This window comes from Triticum urartu, chromosome 6A (genome assembly GCF_056163025.1).
Source record: "Triticum urartu cultivar PI428250 chromosome 6A, HENAU_Tu73, whole genome shotgun sequence".
NCBI lineage: Eukaryota > Viridiplantae > Streptophyta > Magnoliopsida > Poales > Poaceae > Triticum > Triticum urartu.
The window spans coordinates 433636673-433653772 of record NC_141878.1 but is presented as its reverse complement, the minus strand read 5'-3'; the positions used below and the strand labels follow the sequence as shown (position 1 = coordinate 433653772).

General features: G+C 48.2%; 1 protein-coding gene across 1 annotated transcript; it reads left to right on the top strand.

The window, feature by feature from the left end:
• Nucleotides 1–12998: 12998 nt before the first annotated feature.
• On the top strand, nt 12999–14975 carry LOC125513837 (uncharacterized). The gene has a single exon (XM_048679045.2). It carries the CDS (start codon nt 13193–13195, stop codon nt 14576–14578), a length of 1386 nt encoding a protein of 461 aa, XP_048535002.1. The 5' UTR covers nt 12999–13192; the 3' UTR covers nt 14579–14975.
• Nucleotides 14976–17100: the final 2125 nt, after the last annotated feature.

Below are 17100 nucleotides of genomic sequence, written 5' to 3'. Positions count from 1 at the left end.
GCAAGTATTTTTGTCTTGTTTCAAAAAATAATAGCGACGAGAACTGTAAAAGAGTTTTTTATATTATAGGACGGATGGAATAGGTAACAAGGTGATAAAACTAGGAATGCAATCGGGTAACATCATACCAATGGCACATGCACTACTTCACACGACCGCTTCTTTCTCAACTATCTAGGAGAAGCAATTCCGCGGGCGAAGCAGTTCCTGTTTTTTTGCTAGCGAGGCCCCTGGCTTCCCTTCCCTCTGCTAGTCGCTCGGGCATCAGCGGGAGGCTGGGGGGGGGGGGGGGGGTTCTTTCATTTGGTTTGTAGAGAGTTTATGATAGGTATGTCGGGTGACTGCGCTCGGTCGGTGCCGACATCGCCACCATGAATAAAGTTTTCTGGGCCACCGTCTCGGCAATGTTCTTCAGCGGCGTCGAGGAGCCATGGATTTGTGTTTGAGCGAGCTCCTCAAGACGACGGTGGAGATCTCGGGCACTTGTTTCTTCACCTTCGTCCGCGTTGCGTCAGCTGCGTCTCCAGAGTCATCATGGAGCTGGAAGTGTGTGTGTCTTGGAGACGACCGACGCTGTAGCGACAGTCTTGTCCAAGGGATGGTCCACAGGGAGATTTGGCAGTGGAAGATGGTTGTCGGTTCTAGAGTTTTTCGGCGGCGCTACCTGTCGAGATCTTCAGGACCGCGATCCAAGATCTGTGAAGTATTTCTTCGGGCGAAGACCCGCATCGACATGTGCGTCACCACTTGTGGCGGTGCCTGTTCATAGGCTCGTAACGCAGCTTGGCTGCTATGGCACTATCTTGGATCTTGGAAAGTTGGAAGCCTGTGTCTCTCTCCTCCGATGAACACTTCGGCGACGACAGCGGCTAGATTCTTTGGTGATGATGATGTAAATTTCTTTGTGTGTTGTCTCTTCGGACTGTTTCAGAGAGAAGCCATGTATGCTTTATGTTGCTACTATTATGAATGAATACATGGTTCTTCTAAAAAAACATCATACTAATGTCGATTGCTAATACTATTAGACCAACCGCAATCTCTAACAACGGAACAAAAGCACATAAAACACGGTGAAAGAAGAGACGGGCGCATCGTTGGCCATGTCGGTGATGTCGCTGAAAAGATCGCCGATGTTGGGGAAGTAGTCATTGTTGCGTAAGTAGTCGCGTGTAACCACGTTGGTGAAGTAGTCGTTGTTGCGTAAGTAGTCGCGCGTAACCACATTGGTGAAGAAGCCCACGATCACTCATCAAAAACCTTACGATTTTTTTTTCAAAACTATCATGTTTTTTGTAGTAATTTCGGAAACTATAGCGCAGATTGAAAAAAAATGCAAAACTGTGACCCTGTCGGCCAGGAGTGGGCCGAAAAGGCAGTTTTCGGCCAGGCAAAGGCCGAAGTAGGCTTTTCGGCCGCGCTTGGGCCGAAGACGTGCGTAGCTGGGCCGAAAAGTCGGTGTTGGCGGGGGCCCGGCCGAAAATAGTAGCTTCGGCTACCCGGCGGCCAAAGCGGGCCGTTTTCGGCCAACCAGCGACCAAAGTAGGCCTTTTCGGCCAGGCTTCGACCGAAGCTGTTTTCGGCCACGTATCGGTCGAAAAGGTGCGGATAAGCATCGTCGTCCCTTTCCTCTCGCTACCTCTGTTATTCCTTTCTGTTTCCCCTTTCTCTCTCTTAGTTCTTCTCTGTACCTCCCCCCCCCCCCGCGCTGATCTCCTCCATTTGCCATCCATTTGCATATCCAGCCAACAGAATCGGTAGATCATAGCAATCCCCGCCGGCCTACGGTGTTATTTTTTGTTATGGGATAGTTTTTGATGTGTTTGGGGAGGAGCAGCCATGGTGGGGAGGAGGAGCCATGGTGGAGAGGAGGACGGGTAGTAGGTGGTGGTGACTAGTAGCAGCAGCTGCAGAGGAGGAGGTGGTGAGGAGGAGGAGGAGGAGGAGGTTGGGGGCTGGCCGGAGTTGGACCTCCGGTCGTCGGGGGCGGCGTTGTCGTTCTCCGGTGGTGCAAATACTTCGCGAGGTGGCCGGTGCCGCTAAGTCGAAGAGAGAAGCAAGAAGCGGACACACGCTTCGAAGGTATAATCACATCGTCACAAATTTTATCTAAATTGTATAGTTTAGTTAGTGTATATAAGTCATATTGTGAATTTTAGTGTTAATATATTTGTGGAGGCATTTTAGCGCATAGTTCGTGTAGCGGATAATATTAGTGTTCGTTGTGATTAATGAGAAGATGGCAATGTTTGACAGGTGAAAATGTCTGAATCAGTAAATCTGAATGTTTACTACGGCGCTGGTAATGTTTGATATAATGAGTTGGGGGTTGATCTTAGCGAGTTTAAAAATGGCGTCATGACACCAGCAGACCCGGATAGACTGGACATTAGACAATTGAAGTACTGGTTGACAACTAGTTTCGGGCTGGATCCTGAAGTATGTTCCGTCAGTATTCATGCATTGTGGACCAAATCTTGTAAAAATGTCAAGTGGGAGTTGATGCCGGTAGATAGGAGCCAACATTGGTTGTCCCTGTTAAGACGCTGCCGAGACCGAAGAATCCACCCATATGCACTTGTGCAACCTGTGCCGAAGGAGGAGAATGTCGTACAACTCCACAGGGGGTATGAACCCGGCCAAGGCAGTGAAGTGGCTAACGAGATTGTTTTATCCGGGTCACAGCCACAAGATGTGGATGCTAGCCAACCCGAGAAAGAGTCAGACTATGTGCCACACAATGTTTGTGGTCCTGATACTGGGCAGAGTAGCCAGTCGATAATATTAGCTGGTTCTGGTTTTGCTGATGGGGATGAGGAAGGGGATGAAATGCAGAGGGTTATGGAGGAAGAGGACGAGAATGGATTGGTGGAGGAACTGGATTCTGAAAATTCTGAGGATGAAGTGGAGGTACCGATTCCTTCTGCATGGGAGCAGGACATATCCACCGGCCTTACGGTCAACGATGGCCATGAGACTCCATGGCAGTATAATCTGAACCAAGTACAGATAGGGGCTATGTTTGATACAAAGAAAAAATTAAAGTATGCGGTGATAAAGTGGGCTATGTCTACGCAGAGAGTTTTCCGGACACACATATCAAGTCCAACAAACTATACCGTGAAATATGTTGAAAAAAGTTGTCCTGGGAAGGTGCACGGGCACGTGCCGAAGTATGACATCCACTGGGTTGTCACCATTGTCGTCCCACATAATTGTGTGAGGAAGAACCTGCTAGTGAAGCATCCGAACCTGACTTCAAGTCTCATTGCGCAACTCATGTATACTGAGATAGTAGAGAAGAAAGATATGGAAGCAAAACACATCCAGACAGCAGTGAAGGTCAGATGGAATTATGTCATTCCTTATGGGAAGGCTTGGAGGGCTAAGTAGAAGGCTATGAAGGAAAGGTTTGGGACGTTCTTCGACTCATATGATAATGTTGTCCGTCTCCTGGGCATACTGAAGGAGAGAAATCCCGACACTTATGTGAACGTACAACACATGAGGTTGCTGAGTATACCAGATTTCAAGGTGTTGAAACGAGTATTCTTCTCTTTTGGTATGTGCATCGAAGCTTTCCGGCATTGTCCTCCTGTTATGTTTGTGGATGGTACATTCCTGACCGGTCAGTATAGAGGGCAAATCCTGACTGCTATTGGTGTGGACGGGAACAATCAAATCACCCCACTTGCCATGGCATTTGTGGAGGGTGAGAACTTTCTCAGCTGGGTATGGTTCTTCCGCCAAGTGAAAATTGCCATCGTGAAGGACCGACCAAACGTGTGTGTCATTCATGACAGACATGCTGGTATATTGAAGGCCGTGAAGACACTTCGTAATCCAACAGATGACGAACCAACACCTTGGAGGGACTTGCAGAGTCGGTAGTGCATGCGCCATCTTGGGGCTAATTTTTTCTCACAGTTCAAGAACAAGCGGTTGATGAACTTATTCAAAAAATTATGCAAGCAGAGCCAGTAGCGCAAATACGAATTTATTTGGTCAAAACTAGATGAGTTTACTAAGAAGCAGGTCCACGCGAGGAAGAAAATGGAAGAAGATCAGGTTAAATTAGCAGCACTCATCGCGGAGCTAGAGGAGCCAGTAGGTCTTTGTGACTTGCCAGCAATTGACCCTCCTAATACTAAGAGAAAGAAGGGAAGGGCAATAAAGAATTTTTCTGAGTGGATAGAGAAAGAGCCTCCAGTGAATTGGTCTTTGCTGCATGACACACATGGAGCTAGGTATGGCCACATGACAACCAATCTTGCAGAGGTGTATAACTTTGTGCTGAGAGGGAATAGAGCATTGCCACTCACAGCTATTGTGGAGGCCGTATTCCATGGTACTTTGAGATATTTCAGAGAAAGGCACGAGTTAGCAAAGAAGCATATTAAAGATAATCAGAACACACCTTATTGTAGCCGTGTCATGGAATACATGGCAAAGAAGATAGAGAAAGCAAAGAAGCACACTGTCAGACTCATAGGGAATCAAGAAAGGAGGTATGAGGTTCAGCTTCCTACCGATGGTTTTGGTTCTGGAAATGAGGTGAAGACACACGAGGTAAAAATTGGAATGGAATTTTATCCAACGTGTGAGTGTACATGCAACAAACCAAAGTTGTTGCACCTACCTTGCTCTCATGTGTTGGCTGCCTGTGGCCAGATTGAGTTGGATGCTATCTCCTTCGTGTCCCCATACTATTTAAAAGAGCCAGTGCTCAACACCCGGACAGGCGAGACGACAGGGTTTAGAGTCGTCGGCAATTTCAACAAGGTAAATGACGGTGAGAGAGTATACATCCCGCATCCAGACCTTCGGCGAACAAGTAGGACGAAAGGCCCGTCGCATCCGGAATGATATGGACCAGTCTGAAGCTGGTGGAGCAACTAGACAATGTTTGTTATGCGCGGCTTATGGGCATAGGATGAAATATTGTCCCGACAAAGATGGTGCTTCCTGGCAGTCGAGGCTTCCGCATCGACGAGTGCTTCCACATCGACGGCTGCGACAACAGGAGCAAGAGGCGGACGTGGCCGTGGCAGTCGAGGCCGAAGGGGCGGACGAGGAAGAAATAACTCACAAGCTATATAATGTGTCGTAGTGAGTTTTAATATGTAATATGTCAGGACTATGTTTTAATATGTAATATGTCAGGACTATGTTTTAATATGTAAGATGTCAGGACTATGTTTTAATTTGTAATATGTCAGGACTATGTTTTAATTTGTAATATGTCAGGACTATGTTTTAATATGTAATATGTCAGGACTATGTTTTAATTCGTAATATGTCAGGACTATGTTATAATTTGTAATATATCGTACTATGTTTTATTTGCACCTAAGATTTGTTGTTTGAATTACAGACATGTCTTCGTATCCGTTGCTTAATGGTAACATCGATAGAAAGCACCGGGGTGCCCTTACGGAAGCGGGCAACAACTTAGACGTGTTGGTCACTAGTACCCCAAAGACTAACTGGCTGATACACGATTCATGGGTTGATAGGTATGTGTGCATATAATGGAGTCCATATAATGACTTACTATGTTTGACATACTTTTCATAGCCGCTAACAATCTCTTTATTTTGTAGGTTAAGTTGGGCTAGACTTCTACCCTTGGCACGGCTGGTTGAGGGTACATTGGATGAGTGGATTGATGGTTCGGACTTAGATGAGGCAGGTGAACCATTGCAGTTACACAAGAGGCAAGCGAAACGTTTCTCTTACGACAAGTCACTCTTTACCTGCTTAGTAGATAGATGGAGACCAGAGACACATACGTTTCACATTCCCTGGGGAGAGATGGCGCCTACTTTACAGGATGTGTCTTACTTGTTGGAATTACCTCTGGGCGGTGCTGCCATAGGTCCCTTAGAGGCAGAATCTGGGTGGCAAGCAGCGATGCAGACCCGTTTTTTGGCTGCGGTCCTGACTGCTAGGGCCATAGACAACGATCCTCATGGAACTCTTTTTAGATGGTTGAGCCAGTTTCAGGTAACCATCACGGCCACTTAAACAAATGTTGTTTTTTAGTTGTCCGATGTTCATACAATTATTATGTTTCTATGTAGATTGTCTCGACGTTCAGTTGTCGAAGGCACAGATTGACCGGTCCCTAGAGGCATATATTCTTTGGCTGTTTGGCAAAATGATGTTTACGGAGAACCACGTGACCATTGTCGATGCACGACTCATCGGTATTGCACGAGAGATAGCTGACGCACATTGCCCTGCGAATATTCTACAGAGGAGTTTTGGTTCTGCTATGTTAGCGGCTACGTACAGAGGCCTGTGCAAAGCTTGCTTGTTGAAGTCTAGAAAATCTAGTCTTGTTGGATGTCCGTTATTGTTGCAGCTCTGGTCATATGAGAGATTCCCTATTGGACGACCCTATGTCTATGTTGATAAACCTTTTGGTTTGGAGGACTTAGCTGTGACTTATGTGCCTGCTATCGCCGACTTACCTACCATGGGATCTGTTTGGGCACGACGAGAGGTACTTTTATATTAAGTAACAATTAATTCAATTATTTCTTGCCATTCAATAGTATTACTAATGCTTATTTGTTGTCATGCACAGAGACCGTTTGCGCATACTCAGGTTAGGGGATGCTACCCGTCCTTCATGGCGCAATTTGATAGTTTGCACGAGGATCAAGTTATTTGGGAGCCATACTCGCCTCAGGCTATATCATCGAGGTACCCAGTTGGGATTTCTGGATTGTGCACTAGAGATCGGCACTTTTGGATGACCAAGGCCAAGTTGGTGTTCGACATGACGGTTGAGGAGATGTCTCTTCATAGGGTGATGAGACAGTTCGGTCTATATCAAGAGCCTGAGATTCCAGATATTCCACACTTGCCAGGACACGTGCATAAGTAAGTACAAATACTATTTTAGTTGTCAGCTCTGCATTCATAATATACCTAATCATGTATCGCGCATGTCAATCTCAGAGACAGTCGCCTAGGAGGAAACAAGTCCATGGCTTATTGGCTTAAGAGCATTACCCCTTACGTTGACGAATGGACTACCGCTGCGACAAATATCTGGGGTGAGGTTCGGCCCTTTAACTGGGAAATGTTCGGGTTGTATCTGCAGCGTTACCGGCATACAACGAGGATCTACTTGGTTCCATCAGCTGCTCCTGATCAGATCGAAGCCCCTCTCACCAGCGATATGTACCCAACTGCCTCTGTTGTGGGAACCAAACACCACGTGGTAAATGCCTTGGTTCTCATATGTTAAGTCTTTTGTTAATCTGGACATATTCTCTTGGTTGTCTATTCGTGGTGTCTATCATACAACGAGGATATAATTGGTTAACTCTTTGTGTACAGGGTGACTTGACAGTACATGCGCGAGAGGAGGTTTCCGCTTTAATGCGGCGCTTTCAGAGGGGAGAAACTATCCCACCGCGAGAGGGCGTCTCATGGTTGAGGCGTCTTGATGACAAGCTACGCGGGATTTACACAGCTGTTACGTGTAGACGGACTTCGGATGTTGCACTTCCTCCTCCAGCACATCGTCCGCCACGTCCCTCTGTACAACATTCAGAATCAGGACCCTCTGTGCACCGTTCAGAACCACGACCCTCTGTGCATTGTGCAGAACCTCATCCTTCACAGCCAGGGAGCTCTTCCTGGCATGAGCCACCTCCTTCACAGCCAGGGAGCTCTTCCTGGCACGAGCCACCTCCTTCACAGCCAGGGAGCTCTTCCTGTCATGAGCCACCTCCTTCACAGCCAGGGAGCTTTTCCTGGCATCAGCCACCTCCTTCACAGCTAGGGAGCGCTTACTGGCATCAGCAGATGGAACTAGGTAACACTACTCACTACATTCTTTTGAACAGTGTAGTAATCATTCTTGCATTCTCAGCAGTCACCGATGCTTACTGGTGGTGCTTCGTTCATGCATTTGTATCAATTTTACATGTTTTACTTTACCGCAGGCCGCAACCAGTCGCAACCATTCATGCATTCAGAGCAGTCACCGATCCTTAGTGGTGGTGCTTCGTACTTTGAGGGCGACCGCGAGGATGATGACCAAGCTACAAACATTTATGGCTTCTCGTAGACAGTGTTTCAAACTCCACCACCACCACCACCGACACAGGAGACACAGACCATGACAGACGAGGTTAACTATGGTCGTGGTTATCGCGAGCCTCGTCCACCGCCTCAGCGCTTATCGCCTTCCGGTCCTCGCCCGAGGAAGACCCAGACTCGTCGTCGTCCCCCGCAGTGATATGCTTATCTATCTATGTATGACTCATTATCTATGTTAGTTTCAGACTATTCGCAGCTGTGTGTCGGTATTTATGTATGAGACATGCTTCATGTATGTGTTACTATCGCACTTGCTTCTATCTGATCAGGAGACATATATTGTTTTATGTATGCGAGAGACATATTACTATTAATTCGCATTCTTATTCCAGTTACATTTCCAAATAGACTACAACCGATAATTAAGATACAAGTACATCTGAATTAAACGGCGCGGCTGAACTTGTGCAATACATCTTACATACTACAAAATGAAATTCAGATAGAACATAATGCCCTACAATAATACAATACAAAGTAATAATGCAAATACATATGAATGAAATAGTACAACGGGAATACATCTTACATACTACATGAAGTCATCATCGTCATCCTCCGTTGATGCAGCCCTCTTGCCCTTCGACGATGCGGTCCTCTTGCCCTCCGTCGATGCAGAACTCTTGCCCTTGGTCGATGCAGAACTCTTGCCCTTCGAGGATGCAGAACTCTTGCCTTTGGACGATGCAGAACTCTTGCCCTTCGACGATGTAGAACCCGGAAGCGGCGGCATGAAGATATCATCGTGGTCCTCGCTCTCCTCAGTCCATAAAATGCTTTTCTGCAGTCCTTCTGAAAGTTTCACTCTTCGGCTACACCACCTTCTTCCACCTTTCATGCAACCTAAGAAGTTCTTTACGTACCTCCTCATAGGTCCTTTCAGGCCACCCAAACCTACGTAATTCGTTAGCCAACTCATTCATTATGGTGTCACTACCGGTGAGTTCGTCCCATGGAACTATCCTATTGTCCATCCTGAAATCGGTAGCTAGACTCAGCAGAGTGCTGCTCATCTCAGGGTGAAAACTACGATCGAATGGATAATGGGACATCTCGACTACACTACACTGGAATGCTTATCCACCTCCACCGGAAGGGGTTTTTATAGATACAGAGGAGAAAATGGCGGGAAAGAATAACTGCGGTATGGCGGGAAAATAAGGCGGGAAGGGGTTGGCGGGAAACGGGTGGCGGGAACATATGGCGGGAAGGGGTTGGCGGGAAACGGATGGTGGGAAGGGGTTGGCGGGAAACGGGTGGCGAGAAAATACATTTCAGCCTAATGTATGAGCCATACAATTCAGCCTACACGAGACCAAAAAGTACTTTTCGGCCTAGGCTTGACCAAAAAGTCTATTTCGGCCTAGACTTGACCGAAAAGTGCCTTTTCGGCCAGGACCCCACCACTTCGTCCAAGAGATGGCCGAAAAGTCCACTTCGGCCTAACTGTGACCGAAAAGTCCTATTTCGGCCAAGAGATGGCCGACAGGCTACTACTTTTGATTTTTATGAAAATCATGTTATAGTTTCCGAAAATGCTATAAAATATATCATAGTTTTGAAAAAAAATCAAACCTTACCGCTCCTCTGCCGCACATGATCACAACAGGTGCTGTTTTTTTTTGAGGAACAACATGTGGTGTTTTGGAGAACCGTTGTCCCACTCCATGGTGTACACCGGGAAGCATGATGGGAAAACGGTAGGTGGCGCAAAGCTACTAGTTAAAACTGGTCCGCTAGTTTGACTCCTACTAGTGGGCAAAACATTAAACTTGTTTGCTGTGTGATAAAAAGAAGCTATGTTTATACATGCATAGATCCTAACTTGAGTCGCTAATTTATGAAACACAACGCACACACAATGAGTGGTAGAGGAGGAGCTCGGGCGTATATGTTCTCTTCTCAAGCTCTTGCTAGTGTGTTCCATGGAGGAATCAATCTTATAGGTTGATCCAACGCACTCTTCACTGGCGGAGTTAGATTAAACCTTTAACATGTATGAAGGGGAACATTTTATAGAAGCTGCGTCGATTAATTTAGATCAGAGAGACTAGTGTAACGGGAATGATTAGATATTCAAAGATGGAACACCTTCTTTGAAAGGGGGACTCAAAACTGATCTTGTCCTGGTTCAGTGAGCCAAGCACTTCACTCAGTTCAATCACTGGATACAACTGAACCAACTTGTTCTTTTGATTTGCCTTTTCTTTTAGCTTCACATGTAAATACCCGTTGCACCATATTTTACTTTCGCAATATAATACAGCAGGACACGCTGTCTTTTCCGCAACAAAAAAAATCTGGAACCGAAACTTGGAGGACACCAGGTAAAAGATAAACCTCCAATAATACTACCATGGCTGACACTGATGAGCATAATTCTGGAACCGAAACTTGGAGGTTCATACCTGCTCGAGCATATTCTCGGAGCACAATAAACTAGGGTCCCGATAACTATCATACGTATGGTATATCGGATAGTTGTGCCACACGTCTCGTGTGGCATGGACAGCAACCAGCCCACACATCTACGTGTGGGCAAAACAAGTAATGCCCACACACATCTTTTTCCCCCTTCTGAACCCTCTTCACACGCGTGCGTGTGGGTGAAATTGATAACGCCCACACACCCGTATGTCAGGCCTCGTACCCTTCTGGTCCCGCACGCGACGCGTGACGTCCACCGCGCGCCCGCAGTTGCCATTGTCTAGACCCTCGTCCATGTTCGTTTATCTGCAGTTGTCATGTCGCTAAACTACGGTTGCCATGTCGGACAACTGCAGTTGCCATGGTTGCTCAACTGCAGTTGCCATGTATGGTCTGATCTAATGTAGTTGCCATGATTTCATAACTTTAGGAGTTGCCTCATACTAACACTAGGCAGTTGAGAGGGTTGCCATGTGCTCACAAGTATGCTAGGGCAGTTGCCATGTAAAAAGGAAGAGTTGCCATCTGCTTACGTGCACGTTAGGGCAGTTGCCATGTACGTGCACGTTGGGGCAGTTGCCATGTACCATGCAAAAACACATGGCAAGTCGGTAAAAGACAGTTGCCATCTGCTTACGTGCACACTAGGCAGTTGCCGTGTACCCTGCAAAAACACATGGCAACTCGGATAAAAAAAGAGAGTTGCCACCTGCTTATAAAGCACACTAGAGGCAGTTGCCATGTGCGCTGCAAAAACACATGGCAACTAGCAGCTTACGTGTGGGAGAGGAGACGGGCGTGTGGGCGAGATGGCAAATGCCCACACACCAGCCCTTGTACGTGACTGAAAACTGATGTGTGGGTGAACTGCTAAACGCCCACACACCGGCCCTTCCGTGTGATAAAACGGATGTGTGGGCGAATTATGTCACACACCACACACGCCTTGTCCTACGTGGCACAAAAAATCAGCCAGATTATGTCAAGATTCGTGCATATAGTACTAGACGATGATGGATGCGTGTGGTCGAGATGGTCAACGTCCACACGTATGAGCGTTAACATTTCCGATAAACTAATACAGCCGTTTTCACAATACTAGCCACTATCAAGTGGTCAACGCATTGTTTTGCAGTTTAAGAGTTGCTTGTTGCGGGGATTAATGCATGGTGATCTCATCTCTGGCTCTGCTTATGGTGCGTGTAGGAGAAGGAATCGTTTATGTACGAACATGTATTGTTCATACAGTTGTTCCCAGAAAAATATTCCTGCAGCCACCTTGCATCCACTTGTACGCACTCGCTCTATCTCGAAATTCTTGTTTTAGATTTGTCTAGATATGGATGTATGGACGGAGAAAGTACTTCATCCGTTCCAAACTACTTGTCGCAGAAATGGATGTATCTAGATACATCCATACCTGCGACAAGTAATTTGAAATGAAAGGAGTAGTTACGAGTAATTTTACAGGAGAAATTTCCAAGTAAGTAAAGGTGGTGACAAGTTACACTCACACACCAATCGCCGGAATCAACACTCCAAAACGCCTTTCACACCATTCCCAGCAGCACATCTCCGAACACGCATCAGATTCGCACGAAGAGAGAAAAAGGCGTGGTTGGCAGCGGCACGTGTTGCCAGAATGGACCATAGACGGACAGTTTATAGTACTAAAAGGCAAGGTCCTAAACTAGGGGGAAATTCCTCGGCCAGTTCTTTTCTGAAACGATAAGCCGATTGGTTCACTAGTTAAAGTATAGCTAATCCACTGCCATTTCGGCATATGCAACCCCCACATAAGCCTAATGATGCGTGCAATTGTTATTAGTAGTTGTAGTACTTCCGTAACAAATGCAAAGATCTTCCGCCAGTCCTGCGTCGTCTGCAAACCATACACCTGGGCTCATCTCGTTGATTGCAGATGGAGCACACAGTACTCAATGATTGGAAGAAGAAAAACATCGGAATATTGGAGAAGTAGTAGTACCGGCTTAACAACTGGAACTGGAAGTGATGGGCATTCTCCAACTCGGTCAGCCTGCCAACAAGAACGCGATTTTGGCAGTGGAGAAGAATGAATAATGGGGCTCCGGCCGGGATGGGATTGTAGTGCAAGGAAAGCAACGGACGGATCACTCCAAGGCCAGTGCCGTCCGTGCAAAGCCGCGGCACCAAACCGAAAGCTACGTCCGCGTTCCACCTTCCAGCGCACGCCTCGCGATCCGTGCGGGGCTCCTCCGGCCGTCGCACGCATCGCGAGGTCCGCCGTGGCGCGCTGACGGGTCAATGCGCGTGGGGCCCGACCACCGTCCACGGCCCCGTTCGCGCCACACAGCGACAAGGCAACCGCCTTTTTCGTTTTCACCCCCGTGGAACATCCCCGAGCTCCCCAAAAATATCTCGCCCGCCCACCTTTATAAGCCCGTCGCGGCCGGCCGATCTCCCCAAATCAGATCAGAACCACGCGCCCCATTGGCTCCCCCCCTCCTCCCCCCGCGCACGCGCGCCCCGCAGCCTCTCTCGTTCGCCACGCAGCTTTGTACAGTTCGTACGTGAGTTGCTTGGTTTCGTCTCGTCTGCGGCGGGCGGCGGCGGCCGGGTTGAACTCAACCGGAGGGTTCGCGCGGTTGAGCGAGTTGTTGGAATGGATGTGGCGGATAGTGGTGGCGGTGTCCGCGGGCGCGAGCGGAGATGGAAGGGGAAGGCCGCGAGCTCGGCGGCGGAGAAGCAGCAGCAGCAGCAGCTGGCGCCGGTTTTAGAAGACGCGCCGGCGGCCGCATTGCTCCCGCCGCTGAAGAAGATGCGGAGCCCCGACTGCCGCCTCCGCCGCTCCGTGTCCTCGCTGTCGTCGGCTCCTGCTTCCCCTGACTCCTCCTCTGTTTCCAACCCCCTCTCGCCGCCCGCGACGTCCTTGCCGCCCCACGTGTCGTCGACGCGGCAGATATTCCCGTTCGCGTACGATCCGTCCCCCGCGGCGGCACCGAGGCTCCTGCAGCTGTTGCGGTACTCCTCCAGCTTGTACCAGCAACCCATGCTGCCGCAGCAGCTCCAGCAGCAGCAGCAGCAGCACACACCTTCTCAGCATCCGCAGATGATATCCTTCGGCGATGCCCAGCAGCAGCAGCAGTTGGAGGCGGCGGCGGCCTTGATCCCGCCGCACTACATGGCGCCGGAGGCGCTGCGCTACTGGAGCGCGGCCCTGAACCTGAGTCCGCGAGGCGTGCTTGGCGGGGTCGTGCCGCCAGCGCTGTACCAGCACCTGCTGCGGCCGCCTGGCCCGGCCAAGCTGTACCGCGGCGTGCGCCAGCGTCACTGGGGAAAGTGGGTGGCGGAGATCCGCCTGCCGCGGAACCGCACGCGCCTGTGGCTCGGCACCTTCGACACCGCCGAGGACGCCGCCATGGCGTACGATCGCGAGGCCTTCAAGCTGCGCGGCGAGAACGCGCGGCTCAACTTCCCCGACCTCTTTCTCGGCAAAGGCCGCTCCGGCGGCAGCGGCCGCACCAGCGCCAGCGCCGCGGTGTCGGCCTCCTCCTCCTCCACGTCCGCTCCGCCGACGCCGGACGAGACCCATGCGCAGCAAGCTCAGCTGCTGCTCCAGCGTGAACAGCAGCAGCAACACACGGACGAGCAAGCGAACATTGGACAGAAACCTCTGCTGTCCGCAGCAGAGCAGGGCGGCCTCCCGGAACCAGAGCAAAATCCTCAGCTCCAGAACGCAGAGCAACAATGCAGCGACGGCAGCACGGCCATGATGCAGCAGGCTCCAGTGACCCCCGGCGGCGTCTGGGGCCCCGCCGACGACGCATGGTTCAGCGCGTGGGGCCCGGGCAGCTCTGTCTGGGACTACGACATGGACAGCGCCCACGGCCTCTTACTCCAGTCTCGCTTCGCCGGTGATCAGGCCGGCATGGATTACGTCCCCACTGCGCCGGAAGCCCACGTGGCACCGGCGGCAGGGACAGGCACGGCCTGTGCCGCTCCCCCTTCTCCTCTCCCTCCTCGTCCTCCCTTCATGTGGAAGGACTAGACACGCACCCCCATCTCTGAACATCTCACACACACAAGTACAGAACCTACCTACGCTGTGAGATGCACACAGGCTGCAGATTTTTAACAGACAGCTTGTGGCATCATCATATCGCAGGAACATCTCATGACCTTTTCTTTTCTCTCTGATCGATTTTCTCCTGAAAATCGCAAGGAAGCCCCCAGCTGCATTTTATAGGCTGGGACAAAGATGGGCTATATTTGATTCTCCATCCTTGTAGATCCTTCCGTGATGATTCTAAGATGAGTTTTAGACATTAGATAGCTAGGGCTCATCAGTTGTTTCCTGCATCTTTAGTTGTGTTGTGTATGGCTTTAGGGTTCCTAATAAAGGTTCTGGAAGAGGAGACGATTTTTATGCTCTCCTCTTGTTCTTACCTGAATAATTGTGTTTTCTGCAGTATTCTTGAACCATATATGTGGGTGTCACATCTGCCATGCACGTTATATGTATTGTTAGCTTCATGATCAATGAATTGATAGCTCTTACTCCATCCGAACCAAAATGAGTGTCACGGTTTTGAACTAAAATTGAATCTTAGTTTAAGATTGCAACGTTCATTGTGGATCGGAGGAAGCATTTGTTTTAGTCAATGAAGTCTTCCGATTTTGTTTTCAGCTCATCATGTACACGAATATGAACAGGAGAAGATTTTTAGATGAAGAGACTAGCACATGAATAGTGATTTTGTTTTCAGCTCGTTCATGGTCACTTGTTACAAGAGATTAAGTTGCTCATGTGGGAGCGTGAGTTTGTTAAGATAGCCCGGTCACAAAATAGAGTTTCTCACTGTCTTGCCAATTATGCTCGCACAGCTCACAATACCGCATGTTGGTTACATCGAGGGCCACTTATTTTATTCTAGATCTTTTATCAGCATAGTGTAACCCCATTGCTCCCCCCCCCCCCCCCCGCGCACCCAACAAAAAAAAACAATGGGAACTTAGGGTTTCATGATCTTCTCTAACACAAAGTGCATGCAGGGTGTATGTGCTGGCAACAAACTTGCCCGGCCCAGAGGAAAGAGGAAGAATTTATTTCAAACTATTTTCTTGTAGAAGTGTTTATTTCAAACTACCTTCTTGTATAAGTGTTTATTTCAAAATGGCTTTAGAAACTGAGGTCCTAAAAAAGAGAATTTGAGGTCCTAAAACATCATTGTTCTTTGAAAATCCTCGCATTGGGACCAACCTATGGCCTCAACACCTAGTTATTAGCCTCACATATTATCGACTAATTGCTTTAGATGATTATAGTTGTTTTGCGATCCAAACCTTTCGTCACTCATAACATGATTTCATATCAATAAGAAAACTTTATTCATCCCTTTTCTTAACCATATATAGCACAATAATACAACTATTCACATATTTTAAGAACGGTTTTGTGGAAATGCCACATTCACATCTACTTTGTCCTCCAGAAGCCCTAGGAGCGGTCCATGTCTTACTCGAACGTTTTCAAATCAAGTTTTTTCGCGCATACGCAAAGCTTGCGTATCATTCCATTGATAGAAGAAGAAAGAATACAAGGTATGGGACAACACATGCACGAACGCAAGACGACATGACATGGTGCCCGGAGCAGAGGGACATGGGGTGCTTGGCCCAAACAAAGAAAAATAACAAGGCATAACTCTCCTAACCCTGAGAAGCAACTCGAACCTAATGAAGACAACCAACAAATCCTACTCCACCGTCGGGGACGCCATGGGCGATCAAGATCGTGTCAAATCAAGAACAAGAGAGAGAGAGAGAGAGAGAGAGAGAGAGAGAGAGCGATCAAACACATAGCTACGGGTACAAACCCCCAGCCCCGAGGATGAACTACTCACGCATCACCATGGAGGCAACAAGGATGAAGAAGATGGCCTTTGGGGCTTCCCCCTCCGGCAGTGTGCCGGAAAAGGCCTCCAGATGAGATTGCTTCGGAACAGAGGCTTGCGGTGGCGGAGTAAAAGTTCTAGGTTACTTTACGGGGTTTCTTAATTCATAGGAATTTTTAGCGTTCGAGTCACGTCAAAAGGTGTCACAAGGGCAACACCCTGGGGGGGTGGGCGAAGGAAATATGCCCTAGAGGCAATAATAAAGTTGTTATTTTATATTTCCTTATTCATGATAAATGTTTATTATTCATGCTAGAATTATATTGATCAGAAACTTAAATACATGTGTGAATACATAGACAAACACGGTGTCCCTAGTGAGCCTATACTTGACTAGCTCGTTGATAAAAAATGGTTAAGGTTTCCTAACCATAGACATGAGTTGTCATTTGATAACGGGATCACATCATTAGGAGAATGATGTGATGGACAAGACCCATCTGTTAGCTTAGCATAATGATCGTTCAGTTTTATTGCTATTGCTTTCTTCATGTCAAATACATATTCCTTCGACTATGAGATTATGCAACTCCCGGATACCGGAGGAATGCCTTGTGTGCTATCAAACGTCACAACATAACTGGGAGATTATAAAGATGATCTACAGGTATCTCTG